A 20,643-nucleotide genomic window follows, 5' to 3' on the forward strand; every position below is an offset into this window, starting at 1 on the left:
CCTTCCTCCACCAACGCAGAGGAAGTTGCTGAGAAGGCAGGTTGAGCCTGCCTTGTACTCAGACCCACTCACTGAGGGGATGATCTGTGGCCTCCTGACAGAGGTATCTGGAAGAATTAGTTGCAAGGATGAAAAAGGGGGGGGGGGCTTTAAAGTGAACGTTATCCACTCCACATCTCCATCCCTCAGCCATCTCTGCACAGCTTTTTCTGAGTCAGCCATGTATAAGGCACAGCAAGGAGAGGCTGGCCACAAGCCCAGCAGTCAGGTTTGCAGGAATCAAGGGTTTTGTATTTCCAGAAGCTTCGGGGATCATCGAGCTTGTTTCAGTCCATTTCACATGTGATGGATCCAAAGTTCAAACCCAGGGAGTGAAGTGTTCTAGAGTCCTAGACACTCTGACCATCTTGAGGACTTGCCTAGGGAAAGCAACATTGTGGATCTTGCTAACAGAGTACACTGCCTTATGAGCAAACAAACATAGCCTCACATCTTCACCCTGTTCATTTGGGGGAAAGAAAAAAAAAAGGCTAAAACCTAGTAAGAAGGCCCACCCAAAGGTATTCCTCCCTACCCCAAGCCACCAACAGAGATAAGCACTTTTATCTTTTGCTATTTTTATTTTGCACTATAAAAAAACAACAACAAAACAAATCAGTAACATACTGCTTTCTTCACATTCACTTGGGTCTGAGGAAATTATTGCCTTTTCCCCTGGAGAAATAACCTACAGACAGAAGTAGTACCAGATTGAAAAATATGCAAATCCCAATAGTTAGGAATTTGAAGACAAGCCCCAGGGGCAGGGAGAAAAGTGTCACAAGAGACAACACACAAGCACACAGGACACCAAGTTGAGGAACAACTTCTCAACGTCCCTGACCCAGAACTCAGTGTGTATCCTGTGTCTATGGGCATCCACTGTCACCACCTCAGAGGGGTGGTTTTTTTCTTTTCTTTTTTTGCCTAGGGTCTGAAAAACACTCTTCAAATGACAGCAGAGTTGGGTTGAAGAGAGATGCAACGAGACAGGTTCAAGTATGAATAAAAACCATGCCAAAGTTCAAGGTCAAGGGAGAACCCACAGTGAAAAAAGAAACCCAGAAGAGTCCATGTCTTACTCCTTATAGCCTCCACTGGACTCCAAAATGGAATCTCAAAAACACTTCTGGGTTTGAACTGGCATATAGTCGTGTCCCCACAAACCCAGTAGGGTTATTTTCCTGATCAGCTTATGCCCTGAAGCAACAGAGAACAGACATCAAGATCACCAAAGTTCAAAACCCAAGGTGGAAATTGTGCTTCCTTCAAAGTGAATTGGCTTCACCGTGGCCTTTTCTCGTGACCCAGCAGCTTCTCGTCCCCACGTTGCTGCGGGTTTTTATTGCCTTATGCTTGAAATGAAAAGGCGAACTTCTGAGGTGCAAGGACTGGGTGGTCCTGAGTGGGCAGAGGGTCTGGAAGTACAGTAGTTAGCACACGCTGTGCTATGATCATGGCTTGTCCTTCCTCCGGTCCCAAGAACCCATCCTCGAGGTCAGTCTGAAGTTCATCTGCAAGCCTGGTGACCACTCACCATCTCACTGGGGCAGCGGGACAGAGAGAGGTCTTCAGTATTGCACAGGTATGAAATGTCCACAAGTTAAAAAAAAAAAAGGAAGGAAACAAAATCACAGTTGCTCTTGGGGCCAGGCTGCTACCTCCACCCGGATCTCAGCAGGATGTGGCTGTGGCCACAGGGCTCCTGTGGAGCTCTGCGACTGCTGAGTGGGTGGGCACTGGTGCCAGCACCGAGGTAGGGAATGTGCAGTAGGCACCCTGCACGTCAGGGCTCAGTGTCTGTAAGTGATCTAGGAATGAGGAGCCGGCTGCCTCCCCTTGGCAGGAGGGTGGCTGGGGGGTGGGCGTGGAAGGCAGGATCTCAGACTCATACTGCAGGAGCTGGCCCATGAAGCCAAAGTTGGGAGAGATCACACTCCTCCTCTGCTTGATGTAATCAAAGGCTTCCTTCAGGCGGAACTGCTTGGTCTTCATGAGGTAAGCCATGCAGATGGTGGGTGACCGGGAGACCCCAGCCTCACAGTGGACCAGGACCTTGCCACCCTTTTCCCTGACACAGTCTGGAAGGAAGCAAAGAATGTGGCCATGAGTCATAACTGGAATCCACAGGGAATACCAACACAAGTGTGACCTAGTTTATGACTCCACTGTCCAAGTGCAAGAGCTGAGGTCCTCGAGCTGGGCACAATGGTGCGCACCGGCAACGCCAGCACTTGACAGGCGGGGACATGACAGAACCATGAGTTCAAGGCCAGGGCCAGCCTGAGCTAAATAGGGAGATCCAGTCTCAACCAAAACAAAACAGGCAAAAGTTTTGCTAGTCATTAGTCCCCACTACTGAGAATAGAGCTTTCAGGACCTCACTGACTTCTGTCCCTCGTTGCTCTTCAGGACACTTGCATAGACTCTGCCACTGGAGGCACTAGACTTGGAGAAGTACCTTCTCGAGAAATCAGCTTAATTTGGGTTCTACTGATGGGGTTCAAAAGGGCACTGGAAAGAAAACCCTAAGGCACACCCACATTGGTATTGGGTATGCATGTTTTTCTGAGCGTCTGAGGCTCAAAATCTGTCTGCAAGGCAATTCTTGCTTCTCCAGGTCTGAGTCTAAAGATGATGAAGCAACCTCCATCCCAGACTCCTTTGGGCAGCCTGGCCTGCTGGGCTAGGGAGGGATGTTTGGCTCAGCTCCCAGAGTTCTCACCAGCAAACATATAACAAACAGTGCCCAGCCACTAATGATAGCCCTGGCTAAGTGACGCTTGCTAGATGGAGGATATAAATGGCTTTTGCAAACTCTGTCTTGCTCAACAATGGGAGTCACTGCTATAAAGCTGCCACCATCAGTTAGCATTCTTTTGCTCACTGACAAAAAGGGTGCCCCTCCTTTCCTACTCTACCTCTCCTAGCAACCAGAACGACAGCTGTTAAAAATGGGCAAAGGGGACTGGAGGAGTAGTGATTCAGCAGTTATAGGTATTTGCTAGCAAAGCCTGATGGCCCAGGTTCAATTCCCCAGTAACCCATGGAAAGCGAGGTTCACAAAGTGGCTCATGCATCTGGAGTTCATTTGCAGTAGCAAGAGACACTGGCATGCCCATTTCCTTCTCTCTCTACTTGCAAATAAATAATTTTGGTTTTTTTCTGAGGTAGGGTCTCACTCTAGCTCAGGCTGACCTGGACTATGTAGTCTCAGTGTAGCCTCATAGCAATCCTCCTACCTCTGCCTCCCAAGTGCTGGGATTAAAGGTGTGCGTCACCATGCCTGGTTTTAAATAAATGTTTTTAAAAATGGGAAAACAGTACTGGTAAGGACAAATCAAATAAAACACATACATAACAAAATACAGTCTCTTAATTCTCTCTTACTAGTAAAAGGATGACTTCACAGGAAATTAGATGTAAATGGCACTGTGTATAAGGCTGCGGTATGCAAAAACACAGCTGTTAAAGGAGGGAAAATGTCAGCCCTCCTAACACCCTCCACCTACAGGTTCCAACTTGAAGTTTGCAAAGGGATCTACGGGATCAAAATTACAAGAGGCCAGGGAGAAACCCTAGAGATTCCCCATCTAGAAATCCAAACAGGGCTGGAGAGATGGCTTAATGGTTAAGGCATTTGCCTGCAAAGCCCAAGGACCCATGTAAGCCAGATGCACAAGGTGGTGCATGTGTCTGGAGTTTGTAGTGGCTAGAGGCCCTGGCGCACCCATTCTCTCTCTCAAATAAAAACAAAATATAAAAAAAATAAAAGATACAAAATAGAGAGAACCCAAACCCAAAAGAACATCCAGGGTAGCTTAGTAGAGGTTTTCTCAACATAATTAGTTCAAAAGAAACAACAAAGAACTCCTGCAATAAAAATTCCTGTAACCTGGTCCCCAGGATTATGGCGTGAGTTGTACCCTGTTTCTTCCCCTTGCTGCTTCTCCACTGCAGCCAGCTTTTAGCAGACCCAGTAGCACATCCAAAAATGCACAGGGCCTGCGGTGCACTGCTGCTAGTCCTGACTCCCACGGCCCCATCTTCCCCGGGAAGGGGCCAGTATGTGTTTCAGCACCAGGGCCACCGGGGAGGCTGTCTCCCTTCCTTCCAACAGCAGGGGATGGCCCTGGGGAAGACACGTCCTATGCTTTCAGAACGCCATGGGCTTGTACGACGGTGTGCACAGACACAACCCACGCACAGGACGTGGGGGGACGTTTCTGAGAACGGGATGGGGGCAGATTTCATGACTTCATCTGGTAACCATCTAGGTGATGAAAGAACAGGCTGGGAAGGGCAAGGCCTTCCCAGGGTCAAGGACTCCCATCCAGAACCCATCATTTTGGTAGCCTCCCAGGCTCTAAAAGGATTGTTCCAGCCCAGAGACTCAGGAGACAAGGCCAGGCTCAGCCTTTTGCCTCTGTTGAGTTTCTTGCGTGTAAGTGGGCAAAGGTCCACTCATGCGACTGAAGAGAGACGTTTTTCTACTGCCTGCACTAGGCAAATGAACTTGTGCTCATACCTAGCTTTCCCCTCCAGCATCCCTTAGAACAAAATACTGAAAAATCATGTCTCGATTCCAGCCGTGCATGCTGAGAAAAGGGAGGCAGGACATAAAGTTGAGGAGGAGTGCGTGCAGACTTGATAATCAGGCTAGGCCCCAGGGAAGAGGATGGGAGGGGGAGAGAAATGGGAGTTGGGAGAACGATTCAGGCAATGCTGAGTACCTACAAACCACAAGCCACAGAGCGGCCCAGGCCCAGGGGCCGAGGCCCAGGCCTCGCTCTTCACGAAGGGACAACTGCACTAAGCATGGGGCTGAAGCCAAGTGCTGTCTTTAATCCGGAATTAGCTGAAAATGCAAAACAAACTGCCTCCAAAGCTGTTTGCCAAAACGGTGGCAAGCTGCCGGGGCCCTCGAGACTCAGTGCGTAAGTAGTGCTCCCTCGATCCTTCTGTTTGCTTTTAAAAATATCCCAACCTACGCAGAGGCACAGCGAGGCAGGTTCTCCCCGTGCAGAGCATCACACACGGACGCACTCGGCTCCCGCCCAGCGAGAAACAATGGCAAGAGCGGCACGGAGTGTTGTCATAAAATTATATTAATTCATTTATCTTGCAAATTAAAACTCCTATTTATAACAACCTGAGTCCTCCCTTCTGCCTTTTTGGTGGCTGCATCTGTTCTTGGCCCCAACTCTCTTAGTGGCTGCATCAACAAGACATTATTCTTAAGCCAAGCATGGTGTCAGATGCCTGGGATCCCAGTACTTGGCAGGTGGAGGCAGGAGGATCAGGGAAGGCCCTCCTTTACTACCCATATTTAAGTCTGAGGGTAATCTGGGCTACATAAAACCCCACTCCCCCCCCCCCCAAAAAAATTACAAGACACCTTTCTTTCCCAGATGGTAACCCCCCCTTCAGGACATCAAAGGCCACAATGCATACCTCCAAAGGGGCTAACGGACAGGAGATGAGGAACCTACCAATGAAGTCTATTGCTTCCTGGAAATGGGAGCTAATGTCAGCTGTGTGGCTGTCTTCCACAGGGATCCACTTGTAGTGAAGGTGCGTCGCGCAGGTCTCAGAGGTCCGCCGAGAGACGTTCAGCAGGGCTGTGATGTGCAGGTTGGCGAGGAGCTCACACGTAGATGCGTGGTAGGCACTTCCAAGGTAGAGGAAGGGAAGGATCTCCACTGGGCCACCCTGGAAGCGGGGACAAAGGGCAACCAGGAAATATTGGATTCGCTTACTCATTTGGGAGAAGAAAAAAACCAAAAATCTGACCTATTTGTTTCTCAGGGTAGGAGGTCCCCTTTCTGGATTCCAGGTAGAGAGAGTTCAGTCAGGTGGTGCAACCAAGGGCGTGGGTGGCACCTCCATTCTGGCAAACTCTCTACCCTGCGTGACTGCCTTGTGACTCAGTGACAGCAAAACCCACACAGCCCAGAGTTTCATTTTTCGCACATACTGAGAAGGTACAAAGTGCCAGCAGCCTTCTGACGCCAACCAGGATGGGAAGTGGTGTGGCTGTAAAGGTCCCTGTTTCAGCTCAAGGGTACCGTGGCAAGCTCTTGCACCGAGGGGCAACCTCGGCCTATCCACAGGGAAAGGGGAGAAGCATTTGGCACGGTTAGTACCCTACTTTACAGCCAGGACATTTTACATAGCATATTCCACAAACCCTAAGACAACCCTCTAGGTTTCAGGGATGGTAAACTGTGCTGTCTCCCCAACCCCAACAAAGTATGTGTTTTAGAACGAAAATAACCACTACTACCCAGAAGCTGTAAGACCAAGAAAAGCTGTTAGACCACAAGCAGAGGGGCTCCCCCCACCCCTGACCTTTCTCACACGGGAGACTGGTGGTGGTGCGAAGCTGACATCATCACCCACACCCCAGGTTTCTAATTAAGAGGACCCAGACAAAGAAAGAACCAGAGAACATCCACCCCATGGCAAACTGAAAAGCACTGACAGGGTTCTAAGGTGACAAGCAAAGGCCAGCGACAGCAGGAGCAACAGAAGCCCTGAGAGTCTGAGAGGGGGACACTGGCTGCAGTCTCTGGAAGCCTCTTCCCTAACATCCAGCCGTCCATTTCCTGTCTTTCCATTTTCTGCCCAGGAAGAGGAGTGGAATGGAAACTCTCATCCAAACCCATTAGTAAGGAAAGGTGCAGAGATTAACCAGAGGCAGGCAGCAGCAAGTCCTAATCTACCTAGCACTTAGTGTTCGCTTTTTCTTTCTTTGTTCCCCAAGGTAGGGTCTTGCTCTAGCCCAGGCTGACCTGGAATTCACTATGTAGTCTCAGGCTGGCCTCACACACACAGCGATCCTCCTCCCGTGTGCTGGGATTAAAAAAGTGCACCACCACGCCTGGCATATTTGCTTTTATTTTTCTGAGTTGTGTTGAAGCAAAAGCCAGTTTCCTCACAAAAGAAAGTAACAGAGGATTTTATATGAATAATAATGCCAGCTTTTCCTCTTTTTTTGAAACAGGGTCTCATATATCCTAAGGTTGGCTTTGAACTTGTTACGTAGCCCAGGATGATCTTGAGTTTCTAATCCTCCTGCCTCTACCTCCCCAGTGCTGAGATTATAGGTGTGTGCCCTGTTGTATGTGATGCTGGGGATGGAAGTCAGGCACTCTGTGCATGGTAGGCACACTACTCTGTCAACTAAACTACATCCTTACAACCAGCATACACTTCCAACACTGGGGGTTTAACACTATGGAACTAATCCCAACACAAATCTGTAAGGTAGGTAACTGCCCCATTTTACAGATGGGTGGCTTGAGGCTCAGATGGAATTTAAAAATGTGCCCATGTCAGAACAAGGTAGGGACTGAAATCTAAGTCTGTTTAACAAGGCTTTGTGTTAAGTCTACTTTAGTAGAGATCAGTAAAGAAACTAATGGGTTTTGGTTTGTTTTATGTTCTTCTGATACAGGCTGTCATTTTGTAGTCTGTACTGACCTGGAACTCACCATGTAGCTCTGCCTGGCCTTGACCTTGTGGCAACAACTCTTGCCTGCCAAGGGCTGGGATTTATAGATGTATACCCAGCTTAGCAATCAAGAACTTTAGATTTTTTAAAATGGGAAGGAAAAAAATCTCCTTCCCGCTTGTATTTTTCCAGAGGTAAGTTCTTCTTTACCCTCCCGACACACCGAGCAGCTCTCCAGGGGCAGTGCTGTCCAGAGGTTACAACCGTGGACTGGGGTCAGAGAACAGAACAGTACTGAGTTAAGTCCTAGCTTCCAGCTGACAGGCCCTCCCTCGGGCAGCTTCACCAACCTCTGAACCTTTATCTGTAAACCGGGGATAATAATATCTAGCCTCTTGGGATAATTGGTAAGACATAAATGGGATAATGGATGCATTAAAGCTCACATATTACATAGCGGCCATTTTCATTCGGCTGAAGAATGAATAAACAGAAGACAGCTTCTCTCCCTAGGGAAGACACAAGGCAGATACAGAAGCCCAGCAGCTCCAGCAGGCCTGGTTTGGGCCCAAGAATGATTTCCTTCTTGGACCCAGCTCCCCACTGGTTAGATAGAAGCCAGGAAAATGACAGAGGTGCTATAGATTCTTTGGAAAGAGGTCAGAGAGCTAGGTCCACTCCACTCTGCCTCTCACCAGCTATAGGCCCTGTCCCCATGGGCACCACCAGCCACCCCCTCAAAGGAGGCTGGACATTAACTAAGACCTTTCCCTTTCCTGAGTGCCTGGAAAACGCTGACACACCAGCCTGGGATCCCATCCAATTTCCCCCGCAGCTTGGCCCATCACACCTCTGAAACACTTCTTTTTTTCCTTTCTGAATCTTTTGTTTAGACTCAAGAGGAAGATACCAAAGGCTTCCAGAAACCCCAGAGGATATCACAGCTTCGCCTGGCCACTCTCAGTACAGAAGGGTTTCTAAGAAGGAGCACTGGGGGATCCTCAAGATGAGTCTTGAAGACACGTCAGGGCTCTCCACCCTCACTTGGCCAAAGCTCTGATGAGGTTTCACAAGATGCTGCCAGATTCTTTTCTTTCTCTTTCACTTTCTGAGAAAGAGAGCAAGACACAACCCCAAACACACACACACACACACACGCACGCACGCACATCCAGATGCTGGCTCATCATGCACAGTGAGTTTTCCTAACCCTGGCACCTGGCCAAGCTAACATGCTTTCTGAGCAGGGATTCCATTCAAAACAAGGTCACCTGGTTTTACTTGGAAAACTGTCCCTAGGGACAAAGTTCTACTCCAGACAGGGAGCTGGTGTTTGCAGCAACATCTAGAAAGCTTTTTCCTGATCCCTACGTGCTGAGCGTGGGGGGAAAGCTTGAAACCCTCCATCAGCATTCTCATTCTCTCATGCCAGTACACAACGTGCACTATTCTGCCCTCTGTGACATGGCACGGTGGGGTCTGAGCCCAACCTGGATTGTCGCCAGATTCTCCTCCAGCCTCTCACATTGTGGTAGATAACCTGGCTCCTCCTGACCTTTAATGAGTTGACACAAAGCACAGTCTTCTGAAGGGAATCCCCATCAACATACACTTATACAAACATGAGGTTTTCTGGTATTTCCCGATTTCCTCTGGTGTCAGAATTTATAGAACTACATATGCACCAGAAACCCTCAGGAGACAGCCAGATATGGTAGCCCATCCTTATATCCCAGCCCTTGGCAGGCTAAGGGAGAAGAATCTCAAGATCAAGGTCAACCTGGGATATACAGCAAGTCTGTCTCAAAAAAAAAAAAAAAAAAAAAAAAGAGGGGGCCTGGAAAGATGGTTCAGTGGTTAAAGCACTTGCCTGCAAAGCCTAACGACAGATTTTTCAATTCTCTAATACACACATAAAGCCAGATGCACAAAGTGCATCTGGAGTTCAATTGCAGAAGCTTGAGCTCCTGGTGTGCCTAGCCTCTCTCTGCTTACAAACAAATAAAAAATAAATAAATATTTTTTTTTTAAAAAAAGTAAAAATAACGAGGGCTAGGAAGATGCTTCAGTCAGTAAAGTGTTTACCTTATAAGCCTAAGGACCTGAGTTTGATCCTGACCCCCAGAACTCATGTTAAAATGCTAAGGAATATCCTGGGAGTAGTGGCGCACATCTTTAACCCTAGCACCGAAGCTGAGCGAGGAGGAGCACTGTGAGTCCACGGCCAGCCTGGGCTACAGAGTGAGCTCCAGGTCAGCCTGGGCCAAAGTGAGACTCTAACTTGAAACAACAACAAAAATTTCCAGGGGGCTAGGGAGATGGTGGCTAAAGTTGCTTGCTGGCAAAGCCTATCAGCCTTGCTTCAACTCCCTAGTACCCAAGTAAAGTCAGAGGCACAAAGTGGTGCTTGTGTCTGGAGTTCATGTGCAGTGGCAAGGGCCTCTGGAATGCCCATACTGTCTCTCTCTCCCTCACAAATAAATATTATATATATATATATCAGGCATTGGTGGTGCGCCTTTAATTAATCCCACTGACAGGAATCCCTCAGGCTCTCTGGCTATGTGTGGGCACACAGAAACGTGCATACACAGACAGACGGAGGAAAGAGAAGCCCTCAGGGGAGCTACTTAGCTATCTCTATCACACCAACTCTCCACTGGTTTCAGTTAAAAATACCAAGGTGTGTCTACACCTTGGCAGGCAGCTGGGTTGGTACACAGAAATGCAGAGAATGAACTATTACAAAGAACACAGGAAGCTTGAAAGTCAGCTCTGAAACATCTTCAAGAGAAACCTAAACCAGAATTTCCAAGCTTCCCGGAACCTCCCAAGCCAGCTATTAATAATAATGTTATCTCTCATTTCCTCTTTTCTCCAGAAACTACCCAGCACCCTGTGGCCTGCTGGCTCTTGTCAGCTTAAGCGCTTGAACTCACATTGGCAAGCCACAGAGCCAGCACCCTCAGCTGGAGGGCAGTGTTGGGGCATGGATCCACAAAGAACCAACCTGAACCAGGGTGCTGAGGAAGAGAGAGAGACAGGAGTTGGGGAGCACATACCTGGTCGTAAGCTGGCCTGTAGCTGACGCTGAGCACGGGCTTTCCACACTGGCCGAGAAATGCTCTCTCACTTTCAACCTTCTCTTGTGAAATGGGCTTTACATCCACACAACATTCAGGATACTGTGAGTAGAAGGTCTCATATCCCCCTTCAAAAACAAATAGAACAAAGATGAGTCAGGCAAAAGCATTCAGTTTTCTGACTAACCAGGCTGTCAAAAATACCTAACAGCTGACACCTTGAATGTGTGATAGCATAAAAAAAGAATATTGGCAAATGTTTTTTGTTTGTTTTGTTTTGTTTTTTCGAGGTAGGGTCTCACTGTAGTCCAGGCTGGCCTGGATATAGTCTCAAGGTGGCCTCAAACTCAGGTGACCCTCCTACCTCTGCCTCCCAAGTGCTGGGATTAAAGGCATGCGCCGCCACGCTTGGCTACAAATAGTTGTTCTGTTACTGCCATGCCCAGTGCTCGTTGCAGCGTGCTATTTAAAAAAAAAGAAACCTTTTTCTTCTAGAAGAGAAAATAAATAAAAGTGTAAGAAATTGAACACAACCACCAGTTTTAGAATAGAAATAGGTTTTATTCACATATACGCACACAGCTAAAAGTCTATCACTCAGAGAAGCAATGATTAACTTTTTGTGTCTATCAGAAACAGCTTAAACTGTGAAAGGAACTACCTGGAATCTGATAAATATTAACCAAATCCCTCTAGAAAACAAAAGCCATCTTTTTTCTTACTCATCTAAAATGAAGGTGTGATTGTACAAAATTTCATTAATTTATGAGGAGACACCTAAACTGGTTTTTTCCCAAGCCCATCTGCTCTAAGTAGAATTACAGGCCGCTTCCCTCCATTCATAAAGGCTTGGAGGCTCCATGAGGTTGCAACTCAGCAGTAAATTAGCCTTTGCCTTTTCTCAACCCTAAGGTGTTAAAATACTGTTGACAACCCCTTCTATAGATCCACGTTAGAGTCATAAACCAACTTAATTACCAACTAAACCAAATGGTAGGCATGAGGATTTCTGAACTTAATTTTCAGTCCCCATAGGTTCAAAAATGTCTGGGACCACCTACCCTTTCTGTCTTATCTATTATTCTCTCTTCCTGCCTCCTCTCCCCTGTCAACTACTGGCATAAAAAAAATCCTAATATGGGCTGGAGAGATGGCTTAGCGGTTAAACGCTCGCCTGTGAAGCCTATGGACCCTGGTTCGAGGCTCGGTTCCCCAGGTCCCACATTAGCCAGATGCACAAGGGGGCGCCCGCGTCTGGAGTTCGTTTGCAGAGGCTGGAAGCCCTGGAGCGCCCATTCTCTCTCTCCTTCTATCTGTCTTTCTCTCTGTGTCTGTTGCTCTCAAATAAATAAATAAAAAATGAACAAAAATATTTAGAAAAATCCTAATATTACATTTGAACTTACATTATATTTCCCAGATATATCACTTAAGCTTAAAAATGATCCCCGAACCAGGAGAGGTGGCACACGCCTTTAATCCCAGCTCAGGGGAGGCAGAAGTAGGAGCATCGCCATGAGTTCGAGGCCACCCTGAGAATACATAGTGAATTCCAGGTCAGCCTGGGCAAGAGTGAAACCCTACTTCAAAAAACCAAAAATAAATAAATAAATAAATTAATTAATTAAAAAATGACCCCCTAAAACTGGGAGAGGATGAGACAAGAAGATCCCAAGCTGAAGGATAAGTTGGTCTACACCATCATACAATGTCTGACTGAAAGAAAAAAAAGAAAAAAGGAAAAATGGCCCATAGGAAAGGAAATGTGCCCATAGGACTAGCCTCAGGACCATTACACGCTGGGGAAGAAACAATGAAAGACTAGCTTGAGGTTCAGTTCCCCAGGACCCATGTAAAGAAAGCCAGATGCACAGCCAGTGGCACATACTACATCTATCTAGAGTTCCTTTGAGGCAGCAAAAGCCATGGCGTACCCATATTCTCTCTCTCTAATGAATAAATAATTAAAAGAAACTGGTCTAAGGACCCTTTGAAGGCCTTGTTTGAGAACTTTCAGCTCCCAACAAAAAAACAGCCTGGGGCGCTGCTTCCAACCCACCCCTGGTCTTTCACTGGCCTCAAGAATGCACTTGCACCATGGGATATATTTTATAATCATGGAAAATGTTAATAAAAATTAAAAAAAAAAAGAATGCACTTGCCATCAGATCAGCAACTAAATATGCATCCTGATACCAGTTCTTTTACCAAAACCACCTTTTTACTTAGGTCCTGTGGTAGTGTCCAGCCTCCCTCTCTCTGGGCATGGCATGCTGTCTTTTTCAAACTGCTGCAGTCAGCAAATGGTTAATGGATTACAGGGCAGCCTCCAACTCCCCCCAAGAAGCTGCAGTAATTCCTAGAATGAGTCATCTTGCCATTATAGCTTCCTCTCAGCTGCAACTGCCCCGGCCCCCTTTAGTACTCCTAGATCTCCCCCGTGGTCACTTGGGACAAACAGCCCACTGCACACCCACCCCCATGAGCTTATGGCACTCCACAGTGGTCATGTTCCCAGTCATGATGACAAAAGGCCTGGCCGGAAGGGGACTGGAGAGGGGGTAGGAATAAAGACTTTGTGGCTTAGCTTCCCTGGAGGGGAGGGAAACCCTTCCATTCTAGGAGACAGAGAGAATGCCAGATTTCCACCTTGCTCTTAGTCAGTACACCACCTAACTGGGTCTACATTCTCAGCACAAAATGAGTGACTTGAGGTAGGAATTTGGAGAAATAATGACCCAGGCCTTCCCAAACTTGGGGATGAAAATCCCTCAGGCCACCTCATCTCCTTACTTTATATAGATCACTCAAGAGCTGGCTGCCAGGAAGGCAGAGAGGTGCTAGTGTGGGCTGGATCCTGCCCGCCTGTTGACAAAATAGAGCAGGCTGACGAAGAGTCCTAGGTAGTTGAGGGACAGATAAACAGGGCCGGCCTCTTCAGGCTGGGGTCAGGAGATTAGATGGTCTCTGCCTTCCACCCACTCCCACAGAGGTGTGGAGACAACATTCCTCTCTGGGGCCTCACTCACACTGCAAGAGCACTGGCAATTCAGCCACTGCTTCAGCCTTCCTCAGGGTGAGTCTACTTCCAACCACCACTGCATTCATTGCCCAGGGAACAGAGGCAGTGCACAGACTATAAATAAATAAGCGCCCATTTCAGTATTCCTCATCTCATTTAGTGGGCTTCAGCCTGGCAGAGGGGATGTAGGAAGAATAAAAGGTATTGCCTGAAGATTTGAATGCCACTAGGTTAAAACCTGAATGGCTATCTGGACATGGGTTAGGGAAGGAGAGATAAGGGAAAAATTTCCCTCTGGTAACAGTTTGAACTTTAGTACTGTCATAAGGGGACCGATTTCTACTGAAACTTCAAACACATAACTTTTGGCCTGGAAATCCTCGTGGTTTTACTAAAAGATGAGACAATCATGGGCTAGAGCATCTGAACCAGGGTATCTGCCCTCTCTCCCGCACTGCTTTAAACATAGAGGCTGCAAGCAACCTACTGGCCATCCCCACATTACCATGAAGAGACGAGGATATCCTGTTGTACACAAGCCTCCAAGAACGAGATGGGTGAAAGATGCAGAATCAGAAAACATCTAACATTTGGGCTTAGATGGCTTAGCAGTAAAGGCACTTGCTGGCAAAGACAAAGAACCCAGGATCGATTCCCTAGTACCCACGAAGTCAGATGCACAAGGCGAGGCATGTACGCCCATTCTCTATCTGCCTCTTTCTCTCTCTCAAATAAATTAATATACATATATATATATATATATATATATATATATATATAACATAAATTTTATGTCTTTAGATACCTGCAAGAAATCATCTATCCTTGTAAGAAATTATCTAAAGACCAACAACAGCGGCTTTCTCTGGGGTGTAAAACTGGGTTTGATGGTATTTCTTCTACACCCTTTTGCTGTTCAAAATTTCCCTTGGATATGTTCATTATTTTATTTAAAATTTTTAAAGCAATTTTCCTGAGTCTATGGAGCTGCCTACATCCTGCTAGAGTCATGCACACAGACCCCTAAAGCCTGGAGGGGGGAGGGGAGAGAGGCAAGCCAGGTAGGGACTTATCTTTGAGGCAGTCCACCTCCCCCCACCCCATGCATTGCTAAGTACTTGACAAACCACAAACACATCAGGAAGAGAAAGAAATCAAGGAGCCACGTGTTTGAGACCTCTTTAGAGCTTCAGCAGGTCATCCTTCCACCCCCTGGGGGCTGGGATTGCAGGGAGGATCGTCATCCACCTTAGTTATCTCCATAATGGGATCTATAGGGACAGTTAAGAAGAGGTGCTAATAGATGGGGAGCTGCTCTCGTGCCTCTGGAATCTTCCTGGCCTACAGTGTGCGAAATTCCTCAAGTTGCACGGCTTTGAATCAGGGTCCCAACTCTCAACTAATTGCACCTGAGTTCTGAACCACACCAGAGTTACAGCACAAGATGAGAAAGCAACGGGACTCTGGGGCCCTGCCTGGGGGTGGGTTCTCATGTCCTTTCTGCACCCAGACCAGGACTCCCATACATTTGAAGTTACAAGTCAGGAGCAGTCACAGGAAGTGACCCAGAAATCAATGCTCCGGAGTTTGAGAGTCATCACCCACCCACCCACCCACCCACAACCGGATGCCAAAGTTAACTCCCCAGCAGGTGAAACGGCCAGGTCCGGTGCAGGCAACTCTACAGGCTTCCAAGCCCACAGACTCTCCTCCACACCACACAGCCCCCGCAGCACCTCTTCTAGCTCCTGGCTAGCCTAACTAGGCCAGGCAGTAGTCTCAGTCCCCAAGGATAACCCCGCTTCTCAGGGAGGGCAGGAGATGAAAGGGGTGGGAAGGCTGTCAGCTTCAAACTGAGTTTGAGAAAGGCCTACAAGGGTTAAGAGGAGGCCAGAGGAAAACAATAAAAAGCAATAAAGCGAAAGGAAGGGGAGGAGCACGCCAGGGTCAAAAGGGCAAGGGGAGGCCAGGGAAAGACACAGCTTAACGAACTCTAATTGTCTAGGCGGGAAGAAGAAAGGGTGGTCATCACGGCGCCACGCTCTTGGGAGAGGAGGGTCTCCGCGGGCTGGGTCGCGCCAGATCTGAGCCCTGCCGCCGGCAAGAGCGGCGACCCAGTGTCTGCACGGGGCGCCCAAGATGAGGGTCCGTTCCCCCCGCCGTCTCCCCACCTTACTGTAAAGGAGCACCGTGCGCAAGCACCATCCAGCCCACCCCAACCCGGGCGGACGGACGGGAGGCCAGATGCTTTCGAGGAACGCGGGGTAGCGAGCGGGAAAGCTCCCGGCGCTGGCGTCCGCAGAGCCCTTCCCAAGCCGGCACATCTCGCTCGGGTGCGCACACACGCCCGCCAAGTGGAGACTTCCCCGGGTCCAGGGAGTCGGGAGAGGGAGGGAATCTCGGGGTCCGGGAGTCTCGGGGCACGGGTGTTAGGATTACCGTGGGCGGGCCCCAGCGCGCTCTCACCTTTGAGGAAGTAGACCCGCGGGCCGGCGGGCAGGCAGGCCAGCAGCGAGGTGAGCACGACGCGCGCGGAGCTCTCCTCCCGCAGCTTCTGCCAGTGCCGGCTGCCCTGGTCCAGCACCACCACGGCCGCCACGCCGCCGCCGCCCTCCTGCAGCAGCCGCGCGCGCGCCGCCTCGTCGGGCAGCACGTAGCGGGCGGGCACGGCGCCGCCGCGGGCCCTGCGCAGCACCACCGAGTTCAGGTTGACGTTGAGCGAGCCGCGCACGCTGGACGCGGAGAAAGCCAGGTAGGGCCGGCAGTCGAGCACCACGCAGCGCGCCGCAGCCTCCTTGCGGAGCATCTTGCGCAGCTGGCGCCCGTCGAGCGACGTGACCTTCATGCCGCCGCCGCCGCCGCCGCCGCCACGGCTACCACCACCACCACCACCCAGCGGCCCGGCGCCGCCCGCCCCGCAGGTGCCCACGGCCAGGGTGCCGGCGGGACCCAGAAGAGAGAGGACACCGGAGGGCCGACGGAGCCTGGAGCCGGAGGGGAGGGTCCCCCACCCACGCCCCGGCGTGCCAAGCTCTTTCCCGCCCCGGCGCGCTCGGCGCTCCAACCCAGCCACACGCTGCCCGAGAAGCCGGGGATTCCGCCGGCAGTGCAGCGTTTTATGTGAATGAGCGCGCGTCCTGTGACGTGGCTGCCCATATAAGGGCAAAGATGGGTGTGCGCCCGCCCCCGCCCCGGCTTGGCCACGCCCCTTGGTGGGCGTGGCCTCGGCCGCCTCCTCCCGCCCGCCCCCCCCCCTCCTCCAGCCTCGCGGATCCGGACGCCGCGGGCGGACGGTGAGGGAGCCTTAGTCAGAGCGAGGAAGGGGAAGAGGTGGCTTGGCGCGGACACACTCACTCGCGCATCACCCGGACCACGGATGGGGTGTCGGGAACGCCACCGCGCCGGCGTGACCCACGCGGTGTGCGAAGGGGGTGGGGGGAGGGCCCGCCGTGCAATCCGGCTTTCGGGTTTATTGACGGAGGCCGAGGACCTCCAGGGTAGGCCGGCGCCGGTCTCGAGCCTGCGCCCCCCCCCTCCCCCGGTGAATGCGAATGGGATTCCTGTCGTTCCCGGAGAGTTTTAAGCTTCACCAGATACAGATAACGCGAGGTGGGGCATGGGCATTGGTAACCGTGGAGGCTGGTGGATGGATGGTTGAGGGTTTGTTGTGTGTTTTCTCCGCTTGACTGTGTTTGAAATTTTCCCATAAGAAAAGTTCTTAAAAGTTAAAAAAAAAAAAAAAAAGTGGGGGGATTGACAAGGTGCAGCAGGACAGGCAGGAACTATATAGTCTTTTCAAAAGGACTGGCAAATCCTCTTCCCTGGCGCTGTCTAGTAGGCACGACAGTAATACACTGGGATCCGTTTTGAGGCACCTGTCGTGAACCCAGCGGCGGCGGTGGCGGCGACATCAACATGCATCCAACAGTGGGGCTCAGTTCAGTAAACTGTTGTCCAGGTGGCGCCTAGATTTGGAGGATTATCCGTGGATCAACTGTAATCCCAAGCTGCCTGCCCCTGCCATCTCCCCCCACCTGCTTCAGGCTTGCACACCCACTCCCCCAACTCAGCACCATCCACCCGTTCTGCAATTATTTACAGAGGGCCATCTCTGCAGGGCTCGTGTGGGATGCAGACGAACCGCTGCTCCAAGGCTCACCATCAACCATTTTGCTGTTAGCATTTGATGAAAAGCAGGCTGTGTCCACTAGAGAGGGGCTTGTTTACACCTGACATCAGAGAATGAAGCTTTTAGGAGCGAGCAGAAATCAAATGCAATCAGCCTCCATATCAACTCGTTTTTCTGGGTCATAGCTGCGTTCAGGGGGCCTGTCTTGAGACAGGTGTGTTGGTACATGCCTGTAATCCCAGTACTCGGCAAACAGGAGAATCAAACTGTGAGGCCAGCCTGAACTGAACACTGTCTACAGAAAGAGAACAGCACTACCCTCACTACCAATGTGGTCTTGGGTGGAGTCAGTTTTGTTTGTTCAAGGTTATCTGTGGCAGCCTTCCTTGCAACCTGCTCTTCCTCCTGCCTGTTCTGTCTCCATTAGGGGCCGTCTTCACACCCAGATATTTTCATTGCAGAGCCACACACACAAGGAGCAGCCACAGGGGCCAAACTATGTGTTGGGTTCTGGGCAACACCAACGCTGGCAGGATTCATTGTCTTCTGCTCCAGCAGCCCACAGCCCGGAGGGGAGGCCTAGCCCAGGGTGGGTGATGTGGGGGTAGGGGCTGGAGAAGGCCTTCCAGAGAAGATGAGGACTGAAGCAAACTTTCAAGAATGAATTGGAAACTACTTGAAGTGAAGGTAAAAAAACATCCCAAACCTGCATGCTACACTTGTGGAAAACCCAAAGTTCAGGCATTGATTAGAAATAAAGCAGGAGGGCTAGAGAGATGCCTTAGCGGATAAGGTGCTTGCCTATGAAGCCTAAGGACCCAGGTTTGATTCCCCAGAACCCATGCAAGCTACATGCACTTGGTGGTCCATGCATCTGGAGTTTCTTTGCAGAGGCTAGAGGCCCTGCCTTGCTCATTCACTCCTCTCTCTCTCTCAAATAAATGAGTGAAAATAAAATATTAAAAAAGAAAGAAAGCAGGATCAAGTAGCCAGGAGCCTTGTATGCTGTTGAAGGCATTGGGAATCCTATCCTTGAAGTCTGAGTGACCTGGGCAGATTTGGGAACATCAGTGAAACAGCATAGTAAAAGATGTTGTCTTATTTGGTGCAGGGGGAGGGGTCCAGACCAAGATCAGGGAGTGGGACCGGATGCTTCCTTTAGGTAATCTAGGCCTGAACTGATAAGGACCTGCTGGGACTTGGCTGTAATAGCAGCTGCAGAGAGGCCACACAGATGGTAGTGAAAAGCCTAAAGGGATGGACTGAGGACAGGAATGGAGAGTGACACACAGGGAGGCTTTTTAACTTTTTAAATTTCATACCTGTATATACTGTATTTTGATTATAGTTACCCTCTCTCATCCCTCTTCCACTCCAGCTGAACCCCTTTATGGCACTGAAGAGAATGACTTCCTCTTTCCCAGCACACATTAACTGTGCTTAGCTCCCTAGGGAGGGGTGGGGCCTCTCGAACCTCTCCCCCATCCTTGGAGGAGCGTTGACTGTGAGTGAGTTCGTGAGTGCAGAGGCTATGTCCCCGTCGTCTGGCTTACATTCTTTCTGTCTCTTCCACAGTATTCTCTGAGACTTGGAGGGAATGCTATGGTGTCTCATTCAGCACTAAGCATTCAACAGTTACTTATTCTCAGCACTGACAAGTTTTCGGTCTCCCCAGTGGTCATTGCCAACTGCAAAAAGAAGTTTCTCGATCACCTGGGGACCACGTAAACCAGATGCACAAGGTGGCTCCTGCATCTGGAGTTTGTTTGCAGTGGCTGGAGGCCCTGGCACATCCCACACTCTCTCACTCACTCTTTCTCTCGTTCTCTCTGTCTCTCTCTATATATGATACATATTTTTTTTAAAAAAAATAACTTTTCTTTAACCAAAGGCAAAAGCAGCACAATATATGGGCATAAACATAAATATTTAGAGGGCAAATTGATGGGTACAAATACCCATGTTTAGCCAAACAACAGTAGGGGCTTCCTTGCTAGGGCCTATGACATCCCCAACCATGGCTTTCAGTACCAGGCATGAATTCCCTCCCATGGAGCAGGCCTCAAATTTAATGGGAGGGTTTTTAGCAGCTGATTGGCTGGGTGAATGGTGGATGGTGGATGGTACCTTTAGATAGGGACCCTACAGGAACAGGATGGGGGTAGAAGGGAATGAAGAGGGCAAGGGCAGATATTGACAAATTAGAGTTGATAATGGCCACTCTAGAGGTTATCCAGCAAGTGGTAGGAAGGCTTGGGAAACAAGGTACAAAGGTTACCTTTATGTGCTAAAGATCACCAAATCCTGTCAGATCTGTCTTCTGACTTTCCCTTTTCTGTCTTGTGACCATGTGGCCAGGGCTGGCTTACCAGTGTATGGCTTGTAGCCATTGAGAGCCCTAGATTCAAAAGACTACCCCATTGTTTTAATCCTATGCTTTCACTATTTTGAAATTTTTGAGTGCGCTCATGTGTGTGTTTGTGTGTATACACACCCTTATGCACTCGGGCCTCTTCTGCCAAGGAACATCAGACCCTCTGACCACTTTTTGGTTTGAGCTCACGTGAGTAACTTGGGAATTGAACCTGAGCCAGCGGATTTTGCCAACAAATACCTCTAACTGCTGATTCGTCTTTCCAATACCAAAGGTTTTATTTGCACAAAATTCTTTTTTAAAATGAAATCCTTAATTTTTGTACAAGGGACCCTACATTTTCCTCCTGCAGCAGGGTCTTATAAATTATGTAGCTGGTCTTGCTTGTGGCTGGAGTTTATTCCCCAGGACCCACATAAGCCAGATGCACAAGGTGGCGTATGTCTGAATTCATTTGCTGGAGGCCCTGATGTACCTATTCTCTCTCTCTTTCTCAAATAAATAAATAATAATTTTTAAAAGTCCCTCTACCATCCCCTC

The 20,643-nt window shown here is 49.4% G+C and overlaps 1 protein-coding gene across 1 annotated transcript; it reads right to left on the reverse strand.

Annotated features, from left to right (window-relative positions):
• Positions 1 to 631: 631 nt before the first annotated feature.
• Dusp5 (dual specificity phosphatase 5) lies at positions 632 to 16,454 on the reverse strand. The gene is made up of 4 exons (XM_004659352.2): positions 16,067 to 16,454; positions 10,558 to 10,706; positions 5,532 to 5,751; positions 632 to 2,120 (listed from the first exon to the last, which is right to left on the reverse strand). The coding sequence occupies exons 1-4, from the start codon at positions 16,443 to 16,445 to the stop codon at positions 1,714 to 1,716; spliced, it is 1,155 nt and encodes a 384-aa protein (XP_004659409.1). The 5' UTR covers positions 16,446 to 16,454; the 3' UTR covers positions 632 to 1,713.
• Between the last annotated feature and the right edge of the window lie 4,189 nt (positions 16,455 to 20,643).

The sequence above is a fragment of the Jaculus jaculus genome, chromosome 1 (assembly GCF_020740685.1).
Source record: "Jaculus jaculus isolate mJacJac1 chromosome 1, mJacJac1.mat.Y.cur, whole genome shotgun sequence".
NCBI lineage: Eukaryota > Metazoa > Chordata > Mammalia > Rodentia > Dipodidae > Jaculus > Jaculus jaculus.

Excerpts from the sequence above, each read along its gene's own strand:
- Dusp5 (XM_004659352.2), bottom strand. The coding sequence starts at position 16,445 with ATGAAGGTCACGTCGCTCGACGGGCGCCAGCTGCGCAAGATGCTCCGC. Across the intron at positions 10,707-16,066 it reads GCGGGTCTACTTCCTCAAAG|GGGGATATGAGACCTTCTAC; the intron begins GTGAGAGCGCGC and ends TTGTTTTTGAAG. Across the intron at positions 5,752-10,557 it reads ACAGGCCAGCTTACGACCAG|GGTGGCCCAGTGGAGATCCT; the intron begins GTATGTGCTCCC and ends CCCCGCTTCCAG.